Source organism: Erpetoichthys calabaricus, chromosome 8, assembly GCF_900747795.2.
Source record: "Erpetoichthys calabaricus chromosome 8, fErpCal1.3, whole genome shotgun sequence".
NCBI classification, from domain to species: domain Eukaryota; kingdom Metazoa; phylum Chordata; class Cladistia; order Polypteriformes; family Polypteridae; genus Erpetoichthys; species Erpetoichthys calabaricus.
The window spans coordinates 29,593,596-29,616,543 of record NC_041401.2 but is presented as its reverse complement, the minus strand read 5'-3'; the positions used below and the strand labels follow the sequence as shown (position 1 = coordinate 29,616,543).

Sequence of the window (22,948 nt, the reverse complement as noted above, 5' to 3'; positions counted from 1 at the left end):
TTTTCCCAACGTCATACGAACTTTTTAAATGCCATCAGCAAAAAATGTTTTTGGTTGATGGTGTAGCCACTGGTGCACCGCAGCTGTCATATCATCATCACATGAAAATCTTCTTCCTGTCTGGAGTGCGCTGCATCTGTCACACTAGTACGGCTATCACGAAACTACGTGAGAGAACTTTATCCTCATACTGAGGACACATGTAGAGATGAATTTGTGCTCCTGGCACACCTTCTTTGCACAAAAAGCATATGACAGAACGCTGTTCCTCTTCAGTGCAATTTATACGTTTCGCAGCCATCTTCAGCACAGGGAGACAACTCTTATACTGAAAATGCAAGGGTGGCCAGCAGGCCAGACAGAACCAGTCACATGACATTCTCAGACACGACCAATTACTACTCCTCCCGTCTTCACCATTTCCAATGAAAATATAAAAGTGCGGAAACCTTTTGAACATCCCTCACATATACAGTAAATGAATAAATATGCAAACACCTGTACAAGACAATACATAATTAAAAGTTGTAACAGAGTTCCTTTAGTTAGAAAATTAATTTTCGTTTTTCATCTGAATGACAAAGTACAAATAGATGTACCAAGGGGGTATAGAGTAAAATGCAAGAATGGAATGAGAATGTGATTTTCAAGAATGTGCTTATTTTAACTGTAAAACGTATTTTCTGGAATGTATATATTTAATGCCTTACATTACATTCAGTAATTTTACTATCGTGTTTTGCTATTAGGTAAATTTTGTGAATTTGTTGCTGTGAAAGGTCTCTTGTCTTTTGGTGTCTTTGATGTTCTTCCCCAGTACTGAGCAGCTATTGTAAATGATCGGTTTCTATCCTCACCGTTCTGCCTTATCATACTTGGTTTAAGTAAATATTAAATGTGGATGAGGGTTATGTATATAAGGTGTATTTTAAAATGAAAATGTGGTGAGTATGCATGGTAGAGAGCTAAATGGAATTTACAGAATAGTATGGCTGTTGTTAAACAATAACAGTAAATTTTACATCCACTATAGTATAGAAACATTTGTAGAGCCATCGTTTTACTTACCTGTCCTAGCCAACCACTTTGAACTTCTTCAACAAACTGCCTTGTCTGAGGAAGGAAAGGGAATTGTTTAACACAGAGTATTATATTATTAAAAACTTGACTGTGCCGAACTAATTATCTTTTATCTCCTGTAAAGTAAATACTGTATACAAATTCAGTGAATCTAATTCACAAGTGTAGAGCAACATAAGTAAAATCTTCTCTATGTTTAAAAAAGATTTAAGAATTTATTTGGCCATCTGTTTGCATAAAATGCACCATCTTCCTGGCAGTCAAGAATTTTGTATTTGTAGTTCACCAATTGCTAGGTATCTAATAACATTAGTAGGAGAAAACGGTAACGCGGATTGAGGTTTAGTTCATACTAATAAAGGATATTTTTAGAAAATTCAGGTTTTGTTTGAAAAGTTTTTTTTCCAGTGTTTTTTAGAGCCTTTCTCACTGTCATCCAATCTGAAATGCTTAAAACACTTAAATCTTTTCATATTGGGCTTGTGTATTTGTCAGCGAAGAGTGGTGTTTGTCTGCTGCAGTGTGAATTTTAGTGTGAAACAAGCATCATAAACAACTGTGGGTCTTTTTTTTATTATTTTCATTAATTATTCTGAAATAGTCAATAATATCGTGCGTTTCTAAGAATTTTACCAAATAAGTGTGTTGCTTTAATTCACAGGAATGTGCCTTATTTTTCAACCTACTCAAATTCTATGCTTTATTAAGGTGTTTGTAATAGCTGAAGAACTGCATCAGTTTTGTTTTGAAGTAATTGAATGCTCAATGTATGGTCTAATGAAAAAATACAATAAAAATATCTAAGGGTCTAACAGTTTAAAAAAATCTGGAGAGAATTACTTTAAATGTTGGGGAAATAATAATGTTTATACATTAATCAAAAGTTGGCTTGGTTTCTTGTCATTTAATCAGATTGGGATTAGGGAGGCAGTAACATTATAGCCAAGACAAGATCCTGTGGTCTTGTGGACAAAATACTGAAGACCATACATTGGGTTAGCTCAAACCTGGTTAGTGCTGCTTATGTGGAATTTACTTATTTTCTCCATCCATATGTGAGTTTACCCATTCATCCAAAACATAGCATGTTAGGCTGATTAGCAACTCTAAATTGGCCTGTTGTAGGTGAATATGTGGATGCGTGAAAGCAAAGGACTGTTACCCTGTCTAATAAAGTTTCATGTCTTGTCCCTGCAAACCTTCAAAGGAGATATGTCCATTCAGGAGATGCATCTGCTATATCAGGGGTAGGCAACGTCGGTCCTGGAGTGCCACAGTATGTGCAGGTTTTTGTTCCAACCCAGTTCCTTAACGAGAACTCAATTATTGCTGATGAAGCACATATTGCTTAAGTGACATTTTAATGCTTCATTTTAGTGGTCTCGCTTGTTAAGGTTCTCCAACCTTAATTGCTTATTTCAATCTTAAACTGCTGCATTCAGTGTTTTAATGGCTCCTTATTAGCAATAAGATGTAAAAGACAAAGCAGCCAGCAGTTCTCCAGCTAGCTTTTTTCCAATTACATCTGTGTGTGTTCATCATGCACGGTTTGATTTAATAAAACACTTAATAGAAAAATGTGACAGACTGAAAATGATCTGTTTTAGGCTTCAAATCATTTGGATGATATCCTTGGAAAGGAAAAAAATCTACGATATAAAAGCCTTACATTGCACAGACTAACAAGCCATAAAATTAAATAAGGTCTGAGATTGGCAATGATTGGTTTCTAATTAAGCAATTGGGTTGAATGAAAACCTGTAGCCACTGCGGCTCACCAGGACCGACATTGCCTACCCCTGTTTTACATCTTATTGCTAATAAGGAGCAATTAAAACACTGAATGCAGCAGTTTAAGATTGAAATAAGCAATTAAGGTTGGAGAACCTTAACAAGCGAGACCACTAAAATGAAGCATTAAATGTCACTTAAGCAATATGTGCTTCATCAGCAATAATTGAGTTCTCGTTAAGGAACTGGGTTGGAACAAAAACCTGCACATACTGTGGCACTCCAGGACCGACGTTGCCTACCCCTGGCTGCTATATAATGAAACACTAAGGTCTGTTTGACCACACCATCTGAGCAATCTGATTGGTCAGTTTGGATTTGGTGTGATTGGCCAGCTTGGCATTGGTGATTTAGCGAAAGAGGATGTTCGAGTGTGAGATGCATGAAGAGCAATAAAAGTGTATGAGGCATACTGAGAGAGTCACCTTCAAAGACGGTAAGTGACACGGAAACAAAAACAGAGCTTGAGAAGCCGGATTTATGGGAATGTGCTTGAGAAAGGGAGCACGGTGAAAAACACACATGCAAATATCGAGGAAAGGTGCTGAACGTGCATGTATGGCTAGATATTGCAAATATTGTTAAATTATTCTATTACCTGTCTTAGACAGGTAGCATGACTAGTAAATAATAATCCGTATGGAAGACATTGATTCTTGGAACTCTCTTTTCACATTCAGCATTAAGAACTGAGTCATTTTAGGACTATTTTATTTTCATTCCATAAATTGACTCAGAATCATTTTGAGATGACCCTCTTGTCTACAGGTACAAACATCAACTGTATGTTAGCTAGCCTAAGACCAGTGAGTGTCCCCGACCCACCTGGTCCTCGTCCTTTTGAGTATATCCAGAGTAGGACAGAAAAGAACTTTCGATCAAGAAGTCCAGTTCAAGAGCCAGTGCTGTGATGCTTAGATTTGTACCTGACTGTTTCTAGCTTGTGTGTCTCAATGATCCTTAGAGTTATATCACCTGGAGACATGTGGTCTTCATAACCGACAAGAAAACTGCTGTGCCTCAGACCCAATGATTAAACAAGTTATTATGTTAATCAATCAAAAGTGCCAGGGACATGCAAACAAACCTTAAACATAATTGGGCATTATATACCTGTGAGCAGTTCCAGTCACTTGCAACATAATCACATATTTGGATAATCCCATAGTTCTGACTTCTGTTCGTCCACTGTACTGCAATGCGTTCATCTGTCACCCAGGTTACTGTGTACATATAATGGTCACTACAAAGACAGAACATTTAAAAGAATTATTTGAATCATATTAAAAAGAAGTGTAAGAGCCAAATCTTTTCAGTTAATGTTAATGGTAAATTCATATAAGTTTTTTCTTTGTTTAAATTTAAATAGAATGTAGTTTCAACATACAGTAGATAATGGAATATTCAGCTTTACCCCCTATAAAGCTATAATGTTTAGCTCTGTGTGATAATGGAATAACTGTCAGATTATAGTTAGACAGCCAAAAAGAAACAAGAGCTGTCAGGCAGATAGACATTTAGGGCATATGATTTTGTGACCGTTACGTTAATGTTACTATTCATAAGGTCCTAATGAGTGTGGTAACATACAGAAACTTTAACAAATGTAACCTAGACACTTAAGCATTAAATGGAACATCATAGGCAAGAACTCTCTTCTTTTTTGGGTGTGTTATCAACTTTATTATGTATTTTTTGTGTGAACCGATTGCTTTAAATTTCACCAAAACTTTTAAAACGAAAACACTAGGACTGTGTTTTTTTTTATTTTTTTTTTTTTGTACGAGTCATACTAACTGCTGGAACGCCTTTCTGGTAACCACATTTTTAACTGTTTTGAACTATTTGGAAACCTTCCACAAACGCACCACTCATAAATGTTTTTATGTTTTTCTTACCTCTTGTAGTAATTTTAAAATATCAAGATTTTATGCAGAATAGAAATAACAAAGTTTGTGATAGAATGGGTTTTTAATGTGAGCAGCACTGGACAACAGCTAACAATATCAAAAAAGTCATTGAAAAATTATTACTTTACTCGTATTGCTTAAATCATATGTTAGGTCACTCAGTTGTATGCACACAATGTTCCCGAACACATGTATTGTTACAAAAATATCATTAAATAAAAAACCTACAAAAAATACTTATGAACAATAAATTATCACACTCGGCATTTGAATTGTAGTCCACCTGTAGTAATTACATTCTATTATATATTTTATTAATATTATCTATTATTTCCACAACTGGAGTGCCTTGGCAATATTTAGTGGCAATCTGTAAAAATGCACAGGTAAACTGATCCTCTTCTTTTTGAAGCATCACAGATATGCACAAGTACAAGGTGTATGCTCTTCTTGATAACATTTTCACTCGCTTTTCTTTAACGTTTAGTTTTTAATCGTACCCCTCTCTCAGTGCACTCTGCATTGTTGAAATTACAACATTGTTAGTCAATAAATTCATATTTTTATTTAGCTGGACTTGCAACCAGTGAAGGGGAGGGGCTTTTTCAGTTTAAATGTGTTTTCCTAGAAGTGGCTTATTTATCACTATTTTAATAAAAAGCCATGTTTTTGGGACGTTGTCTTGACATGTGGATTATGCGACATGAGTAACATGGTATTTTTTTCATGGTCATTTTGGGTATTATGTGCTGTTTTCCAGCATTGGTCAACATGGACGCCTATACCAGAAACTTTGTTATCTCTATTCTGCATGAAAACATGAAGTTATTATTGTTTTCTTTTAAAGTTGCTTATGAAAGTAATAATTTATATTGTGAGGTTTGTGAACTCTTTTGGGACAAAAATGGGACAACACGCCAAAGCGCAATTGCTACGTCTGTGGAGGGTTGCTTGTCCATCACCGAGGCAACCACAGGTTCACAGCGCAGCGGCATAGCAGGAAGCAGGTGCAAGAAGCAACTATGAGCCAATCGCGGTGGCACTATAAGCATCTGTCGCCAATGGATGATGCAAGGAACATTAAAAATGCATGGAACAGTATAACTTGGCCACTGACCTGTTCCCAACACTGCCCGTTTGCTGTGTCTATGTATTGGAGACTGGTAGATCCCGCTACAATAAATAACTGTGCTGTTCCTGTTTCAAGAAGAATAAAGCTGGTTTTGCTAAAGTACTGAGACTTAGCCCCATGTTTTGGGGTGCAAGACAGTGACTCACGCGTCGCAATATATTATTATTATTATTTAATCAATCTATTGAAAAAAGGCCTTTTATATGAAGGAATCTATAAAGTCCAGTAATGATGAAATATATGTTCAAATGCAAATACATAGGATTATTTCATTGGTTGCACCATTATCTAAAGATATAAACTTAAATACGGACAGATTATAACTAGATACATACAGAGGATTGTATGCTCTGAATAACACTAAACATTCCACCATCACCAAAACCAAGAAGAAAGAAGGTAACCAAAATTTTTTATCGTTATTTTTTTCATCAACCGGCTTGGGCAATATTCCAGGCTGGATAGACCAGGCCATCTTATCCTCAATGACAATCTCTAGTTCTTCCTGGGGAATTTGTAGGTGCTTTCAGGTTAGCTAAAAGCTGTAATTCCTTGTAAGATGTTATAGGTCTACTCCTAAATCTGCCAGGAAATATCAAACCACCAATATGTCTTGAATCTGGACCAAGTCATCTTTCAGTGAAGCCTTGTTAGAGTCAGGAAACGTCTTACCAATCTAAATCAAATAATTCTCTTAACCCTGAGAAGTAGCAGTGCTACCTGACCATTCTGCTATATTGCTGACCTACCAACATTATTATGGAGAATTAGCCCCATAACTCTGCACAAGAAGCTCATTTCATCCACTTCTATTTGCAAATGACTGGTAAACTAAAAGCTTTTCTCAAGGACTTAACCCCCTTTTTACCACCATAGAGTTTTGCAGCATTTGAAAAATGCTTTACTCGTCCTCATGAAAAAGATTCAAAGGTACTTGAATACCTTCATTTGAGCTGTTGTTTACTGCAGGGAGTAAATCACTGTTTTCCTAAAATAAAGACATTGATCTCAGATTTGAACGTGCTAATCCTGACCCTGATTGTGAAGTACATTACTGCAAATTGCAATAAAACAATATTTTATGCTATCGGCAGTTGTAACTATCAGGTCCTCAAACTGAATATCCTTTAGGCTTCAGATGCACCCCTATATTCTGCTTTATGAAAATTACAAACATGACAGGAGGAAAGTCTTACTTCAAGAATGTGAACACAACACTCGTTTCACGAAAGAAGACCCTGAATATGACCCCATAAGCCCATTCTTGGATAGTACTCTCTAAAACCTAGGGGGTGCCCATTCATAATCTTTTTTAACAAACTTAAGAAGCATTTGTAGAAATGACTGAAAGCCTTCCTTTAATCCTCAAATATCTATGAAATGACAAGGAGCTGCTATACAATGCTATATCCAGGTCTCAATCCCAACACCCCAGCAAAGGCAACCCAGTGAGGCTGAGAAGTTATATCCCTTAGTAAATGGAAGACACCTTCTTGTCTTCCTAATATTTCAGTCTGACAAGCTTGAGTAACTGCTTCCCCTACATTTTTTACATCCAGTGCTTCCCGAATTTATGGCCTGATCGTATCCACCTCTCATATCTTGCACTACAGAAGCGTTTAAGTGATCACAGTGACTTCAGCCACAAAAATAAATCTGATCCCATCCAAAGCTTTCAGCACTACCTTCTCCAATGTGGGCATATCCACTGACCATAAGAGTTCTTCTTCAGCCTCTTAGTGATCTCCTTTTTCCAATCAACATTTCTTCACTCTTGAAAAATACAGCCCTGGTGACATCCTGGCTTCCCTAACCTGGCAAATGCTTTGCCAGAACTTCTTTGAGGCCCCGTCTGAAAGTCATTCTCCATAGCCTCACCAAAACTGCTACCTCAGATTAACCTTCATTTCAGACACTGCAGCAACTGATTTCTTCTTGATCTGTCAGTACCTCTCCACTTTAATTAGGAGATGCTGCTGCTGATACTGAATGAAAGGCTTTATTTTTTGGCAGGATCCCTCATTTCTGGTTTCCACCAGCAGGTCCTTGGGTTGCTGTTGTGACAGGCACTAACCAGTTTTTTGCCGCAGTTCCTTGCAGCTGCCTCCACTATTGAAGTCTTTTCCCTGTGATTTGTAGGATCCAATTTGCAGGATCAGCTCTTGCAGACATGAGAGATAAACCCTCAAATGATATAAGTATTGCGTTGATCATTGACCATTTCCCCAAAGGTGCTCAGGAATATTTATTAACACTGGTGTGTTTATACATGGTGCTTATAATAGACATCCATAAATAGGACAACAATCCAGTAATGGTAAAGATTTCCACATCTGGATTCAGTTCAGAGTGAGAAGTCAAGCAAAATGGCTAACTAAAAAGATTACAATATACAAGTTTTTGAGGCAACTCAGACCACTTCTTCAAGCAAGATGTAATACAGAGACTGGAATTCCCTGTGTTTATAATGTTTATAATGACAAGAGGACAGATGCAGCATTAGAAAACCTTTAAGTGAGGCAGCTTAGAAGAATAAGATGTCACTGTCCAGGTTGCCAGTTTCTTCCACTGGGTATTCAATTCCACGTAGTAGCGGTACATTTCAGTGTCTTGGTGTCTGTAGTACTAGGGTGTTGTACTGTGTTATCCATTATGGATGTAGTGATAAGTCAAACAAAATGACACCTTTTATTGGCTAACTAAAAAGATTACTATATGCAAGTTTTCGAGGCAACTCAGGTCCCTTCTTCAGGCAAGAACTACTAAAGAGACTGTAATTCCCTGTGCTTATAGACAGATACAGCATTGGAAAACCTTTAAGTGAGACATCTTAGAAGAAGAAGACGATGCTATCCAGGTGTGCTAGTGTCTTCCTCCAGTAGTAGCTGTACATTTTGGTGTCAGCTCTGACAGGTAGACTCCATTTAAACACCTAACTCACTGTTTCTAAAAATGCAGAATACTCTGAATTGGTGTTATATCCAAACAAAAATGACTTTGGCTGTCAGAGATTCTAACTAATGTTAAGTAACATTAACGTAAATTTCTTATCTACTGTTAAAAATACTAACATTATGAGTCTTTGCTTAGCTACTTGTTGAATGTCCTGATTTCCTCTTGGTTTTCAGCTGTCAGGAAGCTCCAGAGTAAGAAAAATAGACATCTGCTTTCAAAGATAATGAGCAAAAATTGGTCTGACTATATCTAGTGAGTATTTTTGAATCTCACACTCAAGGTGAGGCTCCTTCACTATTAGAGAAGTTACATTCCATGTCATTGTCACTAGTGATATCCTGCATCTGAGTCTCACTTGGCAGGTGGTGAATCCACAAAGTGGCTCCACCTGACTTTTTTGAGTTGAGCCCAACTGGGCTACATGAGTCACCAGTCAAACCTCACCTATAGGTCTGCTTCCAGGAGTGAGAACTTAAAGCATTTCTAGAAAATCATTATGAGAGTCTTTTATTGTATTATTCTCTGTTTTTGCCTGGACTCTTATGTTAGAGCAGTGTGCCATGCGTGTTCCAGGAGTATCAGGCTCCCAGCAAAATACTTTAAGGTACATTTAGGCACACTTTAAGTTTAAATTCCTAGAAGACAAAATTATCATCATGTACTTTGAAAATGCAGTTTACCTGGCGCCGATGATATCTGGTACAGTTACTTCTGAAGTCACATTAGAGGTAGTTTCCACAACAAACAATTTCACTATAGGGATAGTTGAATTAGCCTAAAAAGAGTTAATGAAAAGAACATTTTAGCCAACAATGATGAGTCACTTTCAAATATTGGTTCATAATTAGAAAAGCAATTTACTGTAATCAAAAATGATAGCTTTATTACTATACCAATTTATTTAGTGAACAAAGACATTCATTCAAAAGGGCAATATGCGGTGGATTTATAAAGTAATGCAGACCGCTCCAATTTTTTCACATTTTGTTGCAGCCTTGTGCTAAAATCATTTAAATTCAGTTTTCCCACATCAAGCAACACTCAATACCCCAGAATGACAAAGCGAAAACAGGATTTTAGACATTTCTGCAAATTTATTAAAAATAAAAAACTGAAACATCACATTGACACGAGTACTCAGACTCTTTCCTACGACACTTGAAATATGACACAGGTGCATCCCATTCTATTGATCATCACTGAGATTTTTCCACACCTTGTTTGGAGTCCATCTGTGGTCAATTCAATTGATTAGGCATGATTAGGAGAGGCTCACACCTGTCTATAGAATATCCCACAGGTGACAATGTGTATCAGAGTACAAACCAAGCCATGGCCATGAAGGATTCACCTGCAGAGCTTAGAAATGAGGTTGGGTCAATTGACATATCTGGAAAAGGCTATAAACAATTCTGCAGCATTAAAGATTCCTAGAGCACTGTTGCTGTCATAATTCTTAAATAGAAGATGTTTGGAACAACAAGGACTTCCTAGAGATGACCACCCGGCCAAACTTTGGAATTCCTGGATAAGAGAGTTGACCAAGACCCTGAAGGTTATTTTGTCTGAGCTCATTAGAACACATATGGAGATGGGAGAAACTTCCACCAATGTTTATTTTGTGACAGAGTGGCCAAACAGAAGACTCTATTCAGTAAAAGAAATATGGAAGCTGGCTTAGAATTTGCAAGAACACACCTTAAGGGCTCTCAGGCAATGAGAAACAAGATTCTCTGGTCCGAATAAATCAATATTAGTATCATGTTTAGAGGAAGCCAGGCACCGCTCATCATCTGTGCAATAACATTTCAACGCTGTAATATGGTGATGGTAGCATCCTGCTGTGGAATTGTTTTTCAGCATCAGGGACTAGGAGAATAGTCTGGGTTATGGAACAGCAGACCACAGTAAAATATAGACATATCCTAAATGAAAATCTGCTTCAGAACTCTCCTGGACCTCAGTCTGTACTGAAGGTTCACTTTCCAACAGGACAATGACCCTAAGCACAAATCAAAAACACACAGGAGTGGCTTAGGGTCAACTTTAGGAATGCCCTTGAGTTGCCCGGCCAGAGCCTGGACTTGAACCCAAACCGAACATCTCCATGAAAAACCTGAAAATAGCTGCCCACTGATGGTCTCCATCCAACCTGACAGAGCTTGAGAGGATCTACAGGTAGAAATAGCAGAAAAATCCCCAAATCCAGGTGTGCAAAGCTTTTCATGTCATACCCAACAAGACTACAATGAAGTACTGTGGAAAGGCTCTGAATACTTGTGTCAATATAATATTTCAGTTTTTTTTTTATTTTGAATACATTTACAAGAATTTCTAAAATCCTGTTTATGCTTTGTCATTCTGCTGTACTGAGCATTGCTTGATATTGTGGGAAAAAAAAAATAATTGAAACAATTTTATCACAAGACTGAAGCTGAACAAAATGTGTAAGAAGTGAAAGGGTCTGAATACTTTCTGAATCCTCTGTAAATGCAGTATTGAAGAGATAAAAGTGAACAGACACACAGTATATTAAGTATTCATAAGGGTCAATTAAATAGTGGAAAAGAGAAGGCTGGGATTGGCTCCAGCAGACTCCCGTGACCCTGTGTTCGGATTCAGCGGGTTGGAAAATGGATGGATGGATGGAAAAGAGAAGGTATTGTGAATAATCCTGAAGTAAATAAAGAAATTGAGTTAACTAAAATATTTGTGTACAACAGTAGACTATTATGGAGCTGTTGGTGTGCTATGACTCAACCTGTTGTGTTGAATGCCATCAAGACAATACTGACATTTTTAAGCCATTGCTATTTCGATAACATTTATTAGGCCCACTCATTAGTATTTTGAAGCCAAAACATGTTTCCTTATAGACTGATGTTTTGTCTTTGCAAAATTAAAACATGATAACATTTAAGCCACTTCAATACGAAAATATTTTGCCAATTCAAAAATACCTGACATTATTATTTAGCAACTCTGATACTCACAACAACTTACTATTAACTGTTTAGCTATGGGCTTATGTAGATTCGCTCATTATACACTGTCAGTAAATTGAAAAGAATGATTCTGTAATCTGTGATATTCAAACCGATTCATTTTAAACTATCCTAAAGTAGGCTCATATTGCACTCTTGGTAGCAAATGTGAAAACATGACTATTTTTCTGCTCTACTTTTTACTAACTTATTTACTTACTTTTTACTTATCCTACTTATTGTAGAATTTGATTTTAGTAAAAAAAAAAAAAGTGTAATTCTTTTGTATAGCTTATTTCATAAACTATTTTTTGTTTCTAAAAACTATGAAGTGTATTTAATATGTAGGTAGACTACACCCATACTATCTATTGGTTAAAAGCAGAAATTATGATACAAATATGCATATCATAGATTAGGCAGCTTTAGATTTGCGATAAACATTTGTTTGAAATTGTGTTTCTTACAGACATTGTTATAACAAGGTGGTCTGTTTACTGAGCAAACACTGTAATAATATAGTATAAAATAAAAAAAAAATATGTATATATACATGTAAAAAATGCAGCATGGTAAGATACTGGGAGATGTTTGGAAGTATATAGTACCTCTGAAATTTTAACCACGTATGAATGGGAAATATCACAAAAATATATTTTTATCTGTATATATAGATAGATAGATAGATAGATAGATAGATAGATAGATAGATAGATAGATAGATAGATAGATAGATAGATAGATAGATAGATAGATACTTTATTAATCCCAATGGGAAATTCACATTCTTCAGCAGCAGCATACTGATACAATAAATAATATTAAATTAAAGAATGATAATAATACAGGTGAAAAAAAACAGACAATAACTATGTATAATGTTAAATATTAACGTTTACCCCCCCCCTGGTGGAATTAAAGAGTCGCATAGTTTGGGGGAGGAACGATCTCCTCAATCTGTCTGTGGAGCAGGACAGTGACAGCAGTCTGTCGCTGAAGCTGCTCTTCTGTCTGGAGATGACATTATTTAGTGGATGCAGTGGATTCTCCATAATTGATAGGAGCCTGCTGAGCGCCCTTCGCTCTGCCACAGATGTTAAACTGTCCAGCTCCATGCCAACAATAGAGCCTGCCTTCCTCACCAGTTTGTCCAGGCGTGAGGCGTCTTTCCTCTTAATGCTGCCTCCCCAGCACACCACTGCGTAGAAGAGGGCGCTCGCCACAACTGTTTGATAGAACATCTGCAGCATCTTATTGCAGATGTTGAAGGAAGCCAGCCTTCTAAGGAAGTATAACCGGCTTTGTCCTTTCTTGCACAGCGCATCAGTATTGGCAGTCCAGTCTAATTTATCATCCAGCTGCACTCCCAGATATTTATAGGTCTGCACCATCTGCACACGGTCACCTTTGATGATCACTGGGTCTATGAGGGGTCTGGGCCTCCTAAAATCCACCACCAGCTCCTTGGTTTTGCTGGTGTTCAGGTGTAGGTGGTTTGAGTCGGACCATTTAACAAAGTCATTGATTAGGTCCCTATACTCCTCCTCCAGCCCATTCCTGATACAGCCCACGATAGCAGTGTCATCAGCGAACTTTTGCACATGGCAGGACTCCGAGTTGTATTGGAAGTCCGATGTATATAGGCTGAACAGGACCGGAGAAAGTACAGTCCCCTGCGGCGCTCCTGTGTTGCTGACCACAATGTCAGACGTGCAGTTCCCAAGACGCACATACTGAGGTCTGTCTTTAAGATAGTCCACGATCCATGCCACTAGGTATGAATCTAATCCCATCTCTGTCAGCTTGTCCCTAAGGAGCAGAGGTTGGATTGTGTTGAAGGCGCTAGAGAAGTCTAGAAACATAATTCTTACAGCACCACTGCCTCTGTCCAAGTGAGAGAGGGATCGGTGTAGCATATAGATGATGGCATCTTCCGCTCCCACCTTCTCCTGATATGCAAACTGCAGAGGGTCAAGGGCGTGTTGAACCTGTGGCCTAAGGTGGTGAAGCAGCAGCCTCTCCATGGTCTTCATCACATGTGATGTCAGAGCAACAGGCCGAAAGTCATTCAGCTCACTAGGACGTGATACCTTTGGGACTGGGGTGATACAAGATGTTTTCCAAAGCCTTGGGACTCTCCCCTGTTCCAGGCTCAGGTTGAAGATGCGCTGTAGAGGACCCCCCAGCTCCGATGCACAGACCTTCAGCAGTCGTGGCGATACTCCATCTGGACCCGCTGCTTTGCTGGCACGAATTCTCCTCAGCTCTCTGCTCACCTGCGCTGTTGTTATTATGGGTGGGGATGTTTTTCCTATGCTGGTATCAGCAGAAGGATGTGTGGAGGGTGCAGTACTCCGAGGTGAGAGTGAGAGTGGGTTAGGGTGCTCAAACCTGTTAAAAAAGTTGTTCATTTGGTTTGCTCTCTTCACGTCTCTCTCAATGGTGGTACCCCGCTTCGAGCTGCAGCCAGTGATGATCTTCATCCCATCCCACACTTCCTTCATGCTGTTATTCTGCAACTTCTGCTCCAGCTTTCTCCTGTACTGCTCCTTCGCCGCCCTGAGTTGGACTCGGAGTTCCTTCTGCACGCGCTTGAGCTCATGCTGATCACCGTCTTTAAAAGCCCTTTTCTTCTGGTTCAAAAGGCCCTTGATGTCACTTGTAATCCATGGCTTGTTGTTAGCATAGCAGCGTACTGTTCTTACTGGAACTACAATGTCCATACAGAAGTTGATGTAATCAGTAGTGCAGTCAACAACTTCCTTAATGTTCTCATTATGAGATCCCTGCAGGATATCCCAGTCTGTAGTTCCAAAAAGTTCTCTCAGAGTATTCTCAGCCTCCGGGGTCCACTTCCTGAATGATCGTGTGGTTACAGGTAGGACTCTCACTTTTGGTTTATAGTGAGGCTGAAGCTGAACCAGGTTATGATTATTATATGTATAATCTACATATAATATCCTTGTTTTATTACATATAAGAATAAACAACAGCATTATGTATTTTCACATATACAATTACCAAACAGAAAGAAACACTATGTTAGATTCATAATTGGAAATGGGTACCTTTGGATATGGAATGACAACTGTTTTCGGGTATTGGTCATTCCCATAATATGAATATTCAATGCGCTCAACTGCAGTGTCATTTAAAAAGACATAGGCCAAAAACTGCCCACCTGGTGACCACCATATTCCATATGTTGATGAAAATACTTCTTCTGTAGAAATAAAGTATCAATACATTTAATTTAAAAAACTAGAAGAGATTAATTATGTTTACAATGCAAAACTATCCATCAATATACTGTATTAAAGTGCCAAATAGTTTTAATGGACCTAACTGCACACTTATTAGTGTACCACCAAAGCGGAACACCAAGCATCTGAATTTAATTCTTTGTCTGATCCTCTACAACTGGATTTTGGAGCTTACAAATGGGAAGACCCCTGGATGTGTGGATTGGCAGTATCACATTCTGAAGCGCTGATCCTGAACACTTCCATTCCACAGGGTTTGTTGAGGTCCCTGCTGTACCACCATCACCATAGAAATGATTATTAAAAATGATTAAACGGTGCACAAAGAGGACATTTACATTCTGATATTCAAATAAGAATTTTATTAAACTATGTACAAAATAAACTTGTACTTGAAGTTGAAATCACAAAGGGTTTCAATTTTGTATTAAGCAATTAACTATGCAAGAAACCTTATTCCAAATGGGGTAGATTTAATTGTGCCCTTACTAAGCTATGCTGTAGAAACCTGTTAAGTGAAAAAGGTGTAACAGACAGGCAAGCAATGACAACAGGAAATGTTTGGTCAGTAATCACATCCAAATAAGCGAAACACTACAGAACAACAGTAAAAGACAGGGGATGAGACCAAAACATATGTAAGAATGGTCCTGGTTCTTTGGCAAATCACAGTTTTAGGGTCAGATATAACCTCTCACCAAATAATATTCTGACTTTCTCACCATTCCAAAGCCTCATTAAGCAAAACTCTACTAAACAAAATGTATTATTAATGCTCTTATCACTTTGCATTTCCTGTCTTCTGGAAATCTCAACTGCTGTCAAATGAGCAGCAAATATGAAATGCCATCTGCCACCTTTTGCATGTGTCCTCTTTTTTTGGTGATAAAAGAAGAACTAATAAGTACAAGAAAAAAAAGTTGAAGTTTTGTGGTGGCAGGATATGTGATATAGTGGAGGTCCGACGATGCCACTCCACAATACCAGGTTAATATCTGGAACTGGGTATGGTCTTTGTGATATGTGCACCTTTTCCCCATGTCTGCATTGGGTACTTCTGCCTTTCTCTCAAATGTTCAAGTGCAGATTAGGTAGAGTGGTGGCTGAATTGGTCAAGCCTGATCCTATGTGTGAGTTCCCACATGTAATGACCACTAGGCGGCTTGTTGGCCGGAGTCTCCATGATTCTGACTGTGTCTGGCTTGTCTGACTCCTTTTATACAATCTGGCAGTGGTTCTACAATTAGCTGTTGGACAGATATTGTTGTTTTTTTTATTTAAGCTAATTAGATTCTACTTAGTTTTGATGTATTTGAACAAATCTGTATCCTCATATGTGATAGTTCTGTACTTAGTTAGTGGTATCATCTGTTCTGGCATTTTGCCTTGTAGTTTGTATTATTGAATTGCATTTCTGCTGTGACAATGATAGATTGGCCGTCTAGCTCTGAAAGAGGATTACTTGCGTTCTGTTTTATGTGTTGTATTTACCCATTTTTTGACGTCCATTGTACACCCAGCTTACCTGGAAGGGGGTCTCTCTTTGAATTACCGTTCTTGATTTCTTATATTTGTTTTTCCCTACAAGGCTATTTTTTGAGAGTTTTCTTCTTGTCTTCTTATGGCGTCAATGTTGGGGGTCTGTCAAAAAACAGGGCCTGTTAACGCCCATTCAGGCATTCCTTGTGTGATTTTGGGCTATACAAGAAATAAATTGTTGTTGTAATGCCGATGCAGATTACTTCACTGGTTCTCACAGCAGTCTCATCCATATCAATAATGATTCCGCAATGTTCATCCGCATTTGCACATCCACATTGGAAAATTACATGGATTAGTGATTAAAAATCATCTTTTGAAATTACAGCAGTGAGAAGTCAAGCAAAATGACACCTTTTATTGGCTAACTAAAAAGATTACAATATGCAAGCTTTCGAGGCAACTCAGGCCCCTTCTTTCAGGCAAGATGTAATTACAGCAGCTAATTCCTGACTGAGGCATTACATTAGACCGGTGAGTTCAAGCGAAACTCACTCATTTGTGTTGGGCTCATATAAATTAATTTGAATTTAATCTCCATATTTTGAATGGATATGTATAGTAAAACATTTCAGCTTGCAGAGGCAAAGGAGTGTTTTGTGCATATTAATTTTGACAGCAAGTACATTTTCAGGAAAAGTGAAACAAAGCATACTGTAGATGTGCAGAAGACATACACATTAATAGGTGTGTTGTTTTTGTGTTTTGAACTCTAAGGTAACTGCTAAGAAATAACTAATTTTGTCATTAAAATTTTACTTCTTAAGAATGTACATTTTCATTAAGAATATGGAGTGAAACAGTGTAGGTATAATTCATCTTATACTGTATATAAACGTCTACGCGTGGAAGTGCGAGTGTCTGTCCAGCCTGGGAGTGAGAGGTGGAGTCGGGGTAAGGAAACAGAAAACTAAATGTCTACACGTGGAAGTGTTTCTGTCTGTCTATCTGTCTGTCCAGCCCGGAAGTGCAAGGCTACTATAGCATGAAGCTCAGACAGCCGGCAAGGAGGCCCCAAGTTAATGAGTCAGAAGAAGAAAGCAACTCTGTTGCAAAAGTAAAACTGCCAAGAAAAGAGAGAAACTCTTACGCAAGTGAGACGAAACTTAGGAGAGAGACGCCCAGAGTAGTTCCTTTCAATTATCTGACATCTCTACATTTCAATTTTTTTCTGGCGATTTCAATAGTTTCTAGAACCCCAGGTTTTTTACAGCACGGGCTTACACAGCTGGTAATCTATAAATATTTCAAAACTTTCACTGGGTTTAACTACTTTTTCAAGTCACTCTACATTAGTATTGTTTGCTGGTGCTTTGAGTATTTTAATTGTTTAAGAAGACATCTGAAAAGACATAATAATAATACATTTTATTTTTATAGTGCCTTTCCCATGCTCAAGGTCCTTGCAGTTATGCGAATATTTGGCTATAAATCAACTTACCCTCATAAACCCAGTCAGGAATTCCATTATAAATTTCATTTTTCTTTCCATTTGTTGTCACCTGAAGGTAATCTTGATAAGGTTCCAGTTTTAAGTAAACATTGTTTTTCCAAATAAATGCCTCAATTAATATTGAAAAAGAAAAAACACAAAAAACTAAAATTAGTCAAACCAAGCCAAATGCATATTTTTAAGAAGATCAGAAAAAATATGTATGCATTATAGACACAATATCTTGCTAGGTGTTAAATTCTTGTATTGCTTCTACCCCTGGGCATTTATTGGTAACCACCAAATATCTGTATTTTGTAATTTTAGAATGCAATGTCAAAATTTCCTACTGTTACTACAACTACCTGAATTCAGCTTGCCACATACTAGCCAACCTTATAGAAGAGACCAGTTTTACTGATCCAGAAGGTTGCGTTTTGGGATATCACTTGCTTATTAGCGCTTCAAACATAAAATGCCTAAACTGCCAAAAATGAATAATAAACAGTATGTGTTACCAATGTGTGCACCAGCTGCAAGAGGTCTTCCTTTTGGACTGAAACCCATGAGCTTACACTGCCGTGCCAGCCTCATTTAAAAGAAAACTTGTCCTACTCACTTGAAGGGATGTTATGATTACTGTTCTCTTTAGTAAATTAACAGGTCTTACATTAGGAAGGCTATCTTACTATGAACCATCTTATATACCGTCTTACATTAGTTAGGATAGTTTAGATGTTGTCACACAAGTGTGAATGGGAGGCAGCTAAAGGGCTTGAATGTGGGTAATTCCATGCCTGACCAGGGGAGGGCCTAGTGCATTAACCCTTTTTCTCTATTTCTGCATACCAGTCAAAGGAAATCCCACCTGGCCCAGATGATGTCACTTCCGGTTCTGGCCCTGATGACCTCATTTCCTCTGTTTAACTTTATAACTGCCATTTTGTCACCTCTACTACAGCAGTCATGTCAATGTGTTTACTTATAATTAAATATGAATTGTTAGAATTGACACATACAGTACTTTTTAATGACAAAACAAAAAAGTTTTGCTAAAAGATGTGTATTTCTACAGAGATATGAATATATGTAACCAAGTGACACAAAATAAGGAGCCATAATTTATTTAGTAAGGTCAGTTTTTTTCACCTTTTTAATCTTTTATGGGTTTTTAACTCTTTACTTGTGACAATGTCACAATAATTTGAAGAAATAACTTGATGTTGTCAACTCTTCCAACATGTAAACATGGGACCACTAGCATATGTAGTGTATATACACTAGTACTATATATTTGTAATGAAAGTATATCATGGGGCTACAATGGCACAAGCCTCACAGCAAGGACACTGGGATTTACGTCCCGGGTCCTCCCTGCGTGGTGTTTGCATGTTCTCCCCATGTCTGCAGGTTTCCTCCCACTCTCCAAGGACATGCACTTAGGGTGATTTGTGCTCGCTAAATTGGCCCTGATGTGTGTTTGGTGTGTGGGTGCATGTGCCTGTTTGTTCACCCTGTGCTGGACTGGCACCCTGTCCAGGGTTTCTTCCTGCCTTGTTCCCTATGCTAGCTGGGATAGGCTTTGGCATCATCCATAAACTGGTCTGGTTAAGTGGGTTAAAAAATGACATAACACTACAATATGCCATGTTACATATGTTAGGAGCACCTACTTACCAGTTTGTGTCCTGTTGGAGAAAATTCAATATATTGTATTTCTTTTGGCAAATTGTCAGTTAGATATTTCCTGAAACAATTTAAGAAAATATTTACAATTATTACTTCACGTGCTCTTTTATTTGTCAGATGATAAATATGCCTTCACAAAGCACCTGGTATATTAAAGAAGAAAAGTCCACAGGTCATGCCCATTAGAACAGGTTTACATATACAACAAGTTATCTGTAACTACAGCAGTCCATTTTGTGAAGCACCTCACTTACAGGGGTGAGACAAGCCAGAGCCTGGTAGTACTGGGCATAAAGAAGGAACTAACTCTGAGTGCCAATCTGTCAAAGGGGACATCCCTGTGCTCTCCCACATAAGGACAGTTTAGAATTATTATCCAACAGCTCTTTGGAAAATTGACACAAGCGAATGAAAATGCCACAGAAAAAATGTCCTGGTTGTAAGATGAACCCTGGACCCCGGAGCTGAGAGACAGCGAAAGAATCAGTGGGCAACTGAGCAACCTAAGTTAATGTACTACACAGGCTAAATTATAATATGTGAAGACATTTTTCAGAAAGTGTTTGCAATCAAAGTATGAAGCTCACATTGTGGGACAAATTACTTAGGAATTGTAATTAATAAATTATATGGTGTAAGAGATGTCCGGCAGCTCATCCAGGCCAGGACGCCACTGCGATGGGAGGATGGGGGAAGGAAACTTTTCAAGGACACTGCCTCCCCCAAAACACTTGATGGCAGCTTTCCTAGACTGCAGCAATGCCCCGGATTTCCGCAGAGCACTATGGGACATGTATTGTAATACCACAGCCCTACCGTGGGTGCTGCCAGGGGACACTGCAAGAGGACCAGAAGAGTTGTATTTCATCCATAGCCCAGAAGTACTCCCAAGTCACGAGGACAGAAGCTCCAATTTACTTCCAGGCTAACGAAAACTCAAGCCCTCCATCTGACCAGGAAATGCTGACAAGTCATGTGGGAGGAAGAACAGAAGCACTTCCTGGTCAAGGACTATATAAAGGACTGCTGTGAACCCAGTGAGCGAGCCAGAGTTGGGAGAAGGTGGACAACACTTGCTGGGAGGTGTAGAGGAGAAATAGACGAGTATTGTGCTAATTATTTGCCTGTTAATTTGTGGCTGTGGTGCTTGAAGGCACTGTTACAAGAAGAAAAAGTATTAAAATACCTTTTGGCGCTTTTAAACTGTGTCCTGTGCGTCTGTCTGTTGGGTTTTAAAAGGCAACAGTACTACCTAGCGTCTTACAATGGTTATGGTTTAATTCTTGCTTTACTTAGCTTACATTACTTACTTAAGAAACAGAAGAAATTGGACAAACAAGAGGAGACCATTCAGTCCATCAAGCCAGTCTGTTTAGCTAATAGCTAAGCTGTCCCAATAGTTCATCCTGATTCTTCTTAAAGGTTGTCAAAGTTTCTCCTTCAGCTCAACATGACTCGGTAGTTTGTTCCCTCAGCTCTCTGAGGAAAGAAGTGCTTCCTGGCTTCAGTTCTAAATACATTTCGCCTTAATTTCCGCTGATGTACTTGAGTATGTAATTCACCCTTAAGCAGAAAGAATGTTGCTGGATGTACTTTATCAATCTATCAATTATTTATTTGAGGATTTTAAATACCTGGAATAAGTCCTCTGCTGGAGACTAAACAGGTTTAATTCTCTGAGTCTGTCAGAGCAGGCCAAGTTCTGAGATGCACATGGTTTCTCTCCTCTGCTCAGCTTCAAGTGCTGCTATGTCTTTTTTGTACTGTGGTGACCATTATATACAGTATATTCTCAAACTAGCTTAATGCGATTTAGGGTTACATGCTTTTTTTAGTATACAAAAGTAAAGTCACTTTTGAAGGTAAAATACGCTCAAGATGTCTCCACCTCCCTTTTGAGCTTGAGCAGACAGTCAGATTTGGGCAGAGTGAGTGGCCTGTCTAGAGGAAGAGGGGCCAGTGGGCTTGCAGAGAAAGAAAGGGAGTAGGAAGGAATGTGATTTTTTTCAGCCTTTTATTGGGAAAGTGGACCCCCCAATCCCACAGATAGACAGGGATCATAACTGTCTATAGGAAGGTTGTTGTTTTCCTCATGTATTATTTTATCATTCCACTCCTTTATTGTGATCCTACATTTTATTTACATTTTTTTGCAACTATTCCTTGGTCTCTAAAAATATTTTAATTGTTGTTTGGATGGTTTGGGGGGCCCAGGGAATCTAGTGGTTAAGATTATGTTTTGTATAATGCATTTTTACCTAGGACTACTGTAAAATGAAATGTATTCTCCTATGGAACCATGTTGTTTTCCTTATTTGTGCTAACATTTTTGGACCATTCTGTCAATGGTTGCTATGCCATTGCTAGGTGAGGTCATCCAGAAGTGCATGGGTCAAGATGTAAACGTGAGCATCAAGTAAGTCCCAGTTTTCCAAGTTTGTGGATATTTTAAAGAAAAGACTTGGCATTGTCTTCTGTATTTCTATCTAATTTTTGGCAACTAATGTTTTTGTTAATGCACTACAAGTTATGTCTTATGTTTTGGCTCTGGCTACTTGAAATTACTTTGAACTATGATTATGGAGTGTTGATTGTGGAATGTTGATCTTTGCCTGTTAATAAAAACACAGCCCATCTGCTGACTCCATTCTTATTTAAATATGCCCAGTGTACCCTGTATGCTTTAATAAAACAGCATTTTTACAGTATGTTTATCTTGACTTCATGTTATATTAATCATATACTGTATATTTTACACCTCCTATTCTACATTATGACTTTTAAAACATAAAATTCATTTAAAAAGAATGCTATACCATATATTTAAACTTTACATAATCATCTTTATTTTTCTGCTAATCAATTATTGAAAATGTTGTATGTCAATACAGAAATTTAGATTATTTGTATATAATTTAGGCAGAAAAATATAAGGTAGTTTTATCTTTGAAACATAAGTACTACATTTGTGTCAATATAGAGTAGAGCACTGTGAAATAAAATAACGCCTTTACTCAAAACATCAGGTAAAAGTATTACTGTTACAGATATTTTTTATTTGACCTATGATAACTCTTACAGATATTTTTGCATCTGGAGCACAAGTGTCTTGCTTAGTGTCCCACAGTGAGGTGGAAGTTGGATCAGCAAGCATGTGGTTTAAAATCTACTGC

General features: G+C 38.0%; 1 protein-coding gene across 1 annotated transcript in view; it reads right to left on the bottom strand.

The window, feature by feature from the left end:
* Positions 1–22,948, bottom strand: part of fap (fibroblast activation protein, alpha) — a 106,538-nt gene that overhangs the window by 44,874 nt on the left and 38,716 nt on the right. Inside the window, exons 7-12 of the mRNA XM_028806401.2 lie at positions 19,764–19,833; positions 18,096–18,216; positions 14,921–15,075; positions 9,549–9,643; positions 3,985–4,114; positions 1,069–1,113 (exon numbers count right to left, since the gene is read on the bottom strand). Of these exons, the coding sequence (XP_028662234.2) occupies positions 1,069–1,113; positions 3,985–4,114; positions 9,549–9,643; positions 14,921–15,075; positions 18,096–18,216; positions 19,764–19,833 (616 nt within the window). The remainder of the gene's footprint in view (positions 1–1,068; positions 1,114–3,984; positions 4,115–9,548; positions 9,644–14,920; positions 15,076–18,095; positions 18,217–19,763; positions 19,834–22,948) is intronic.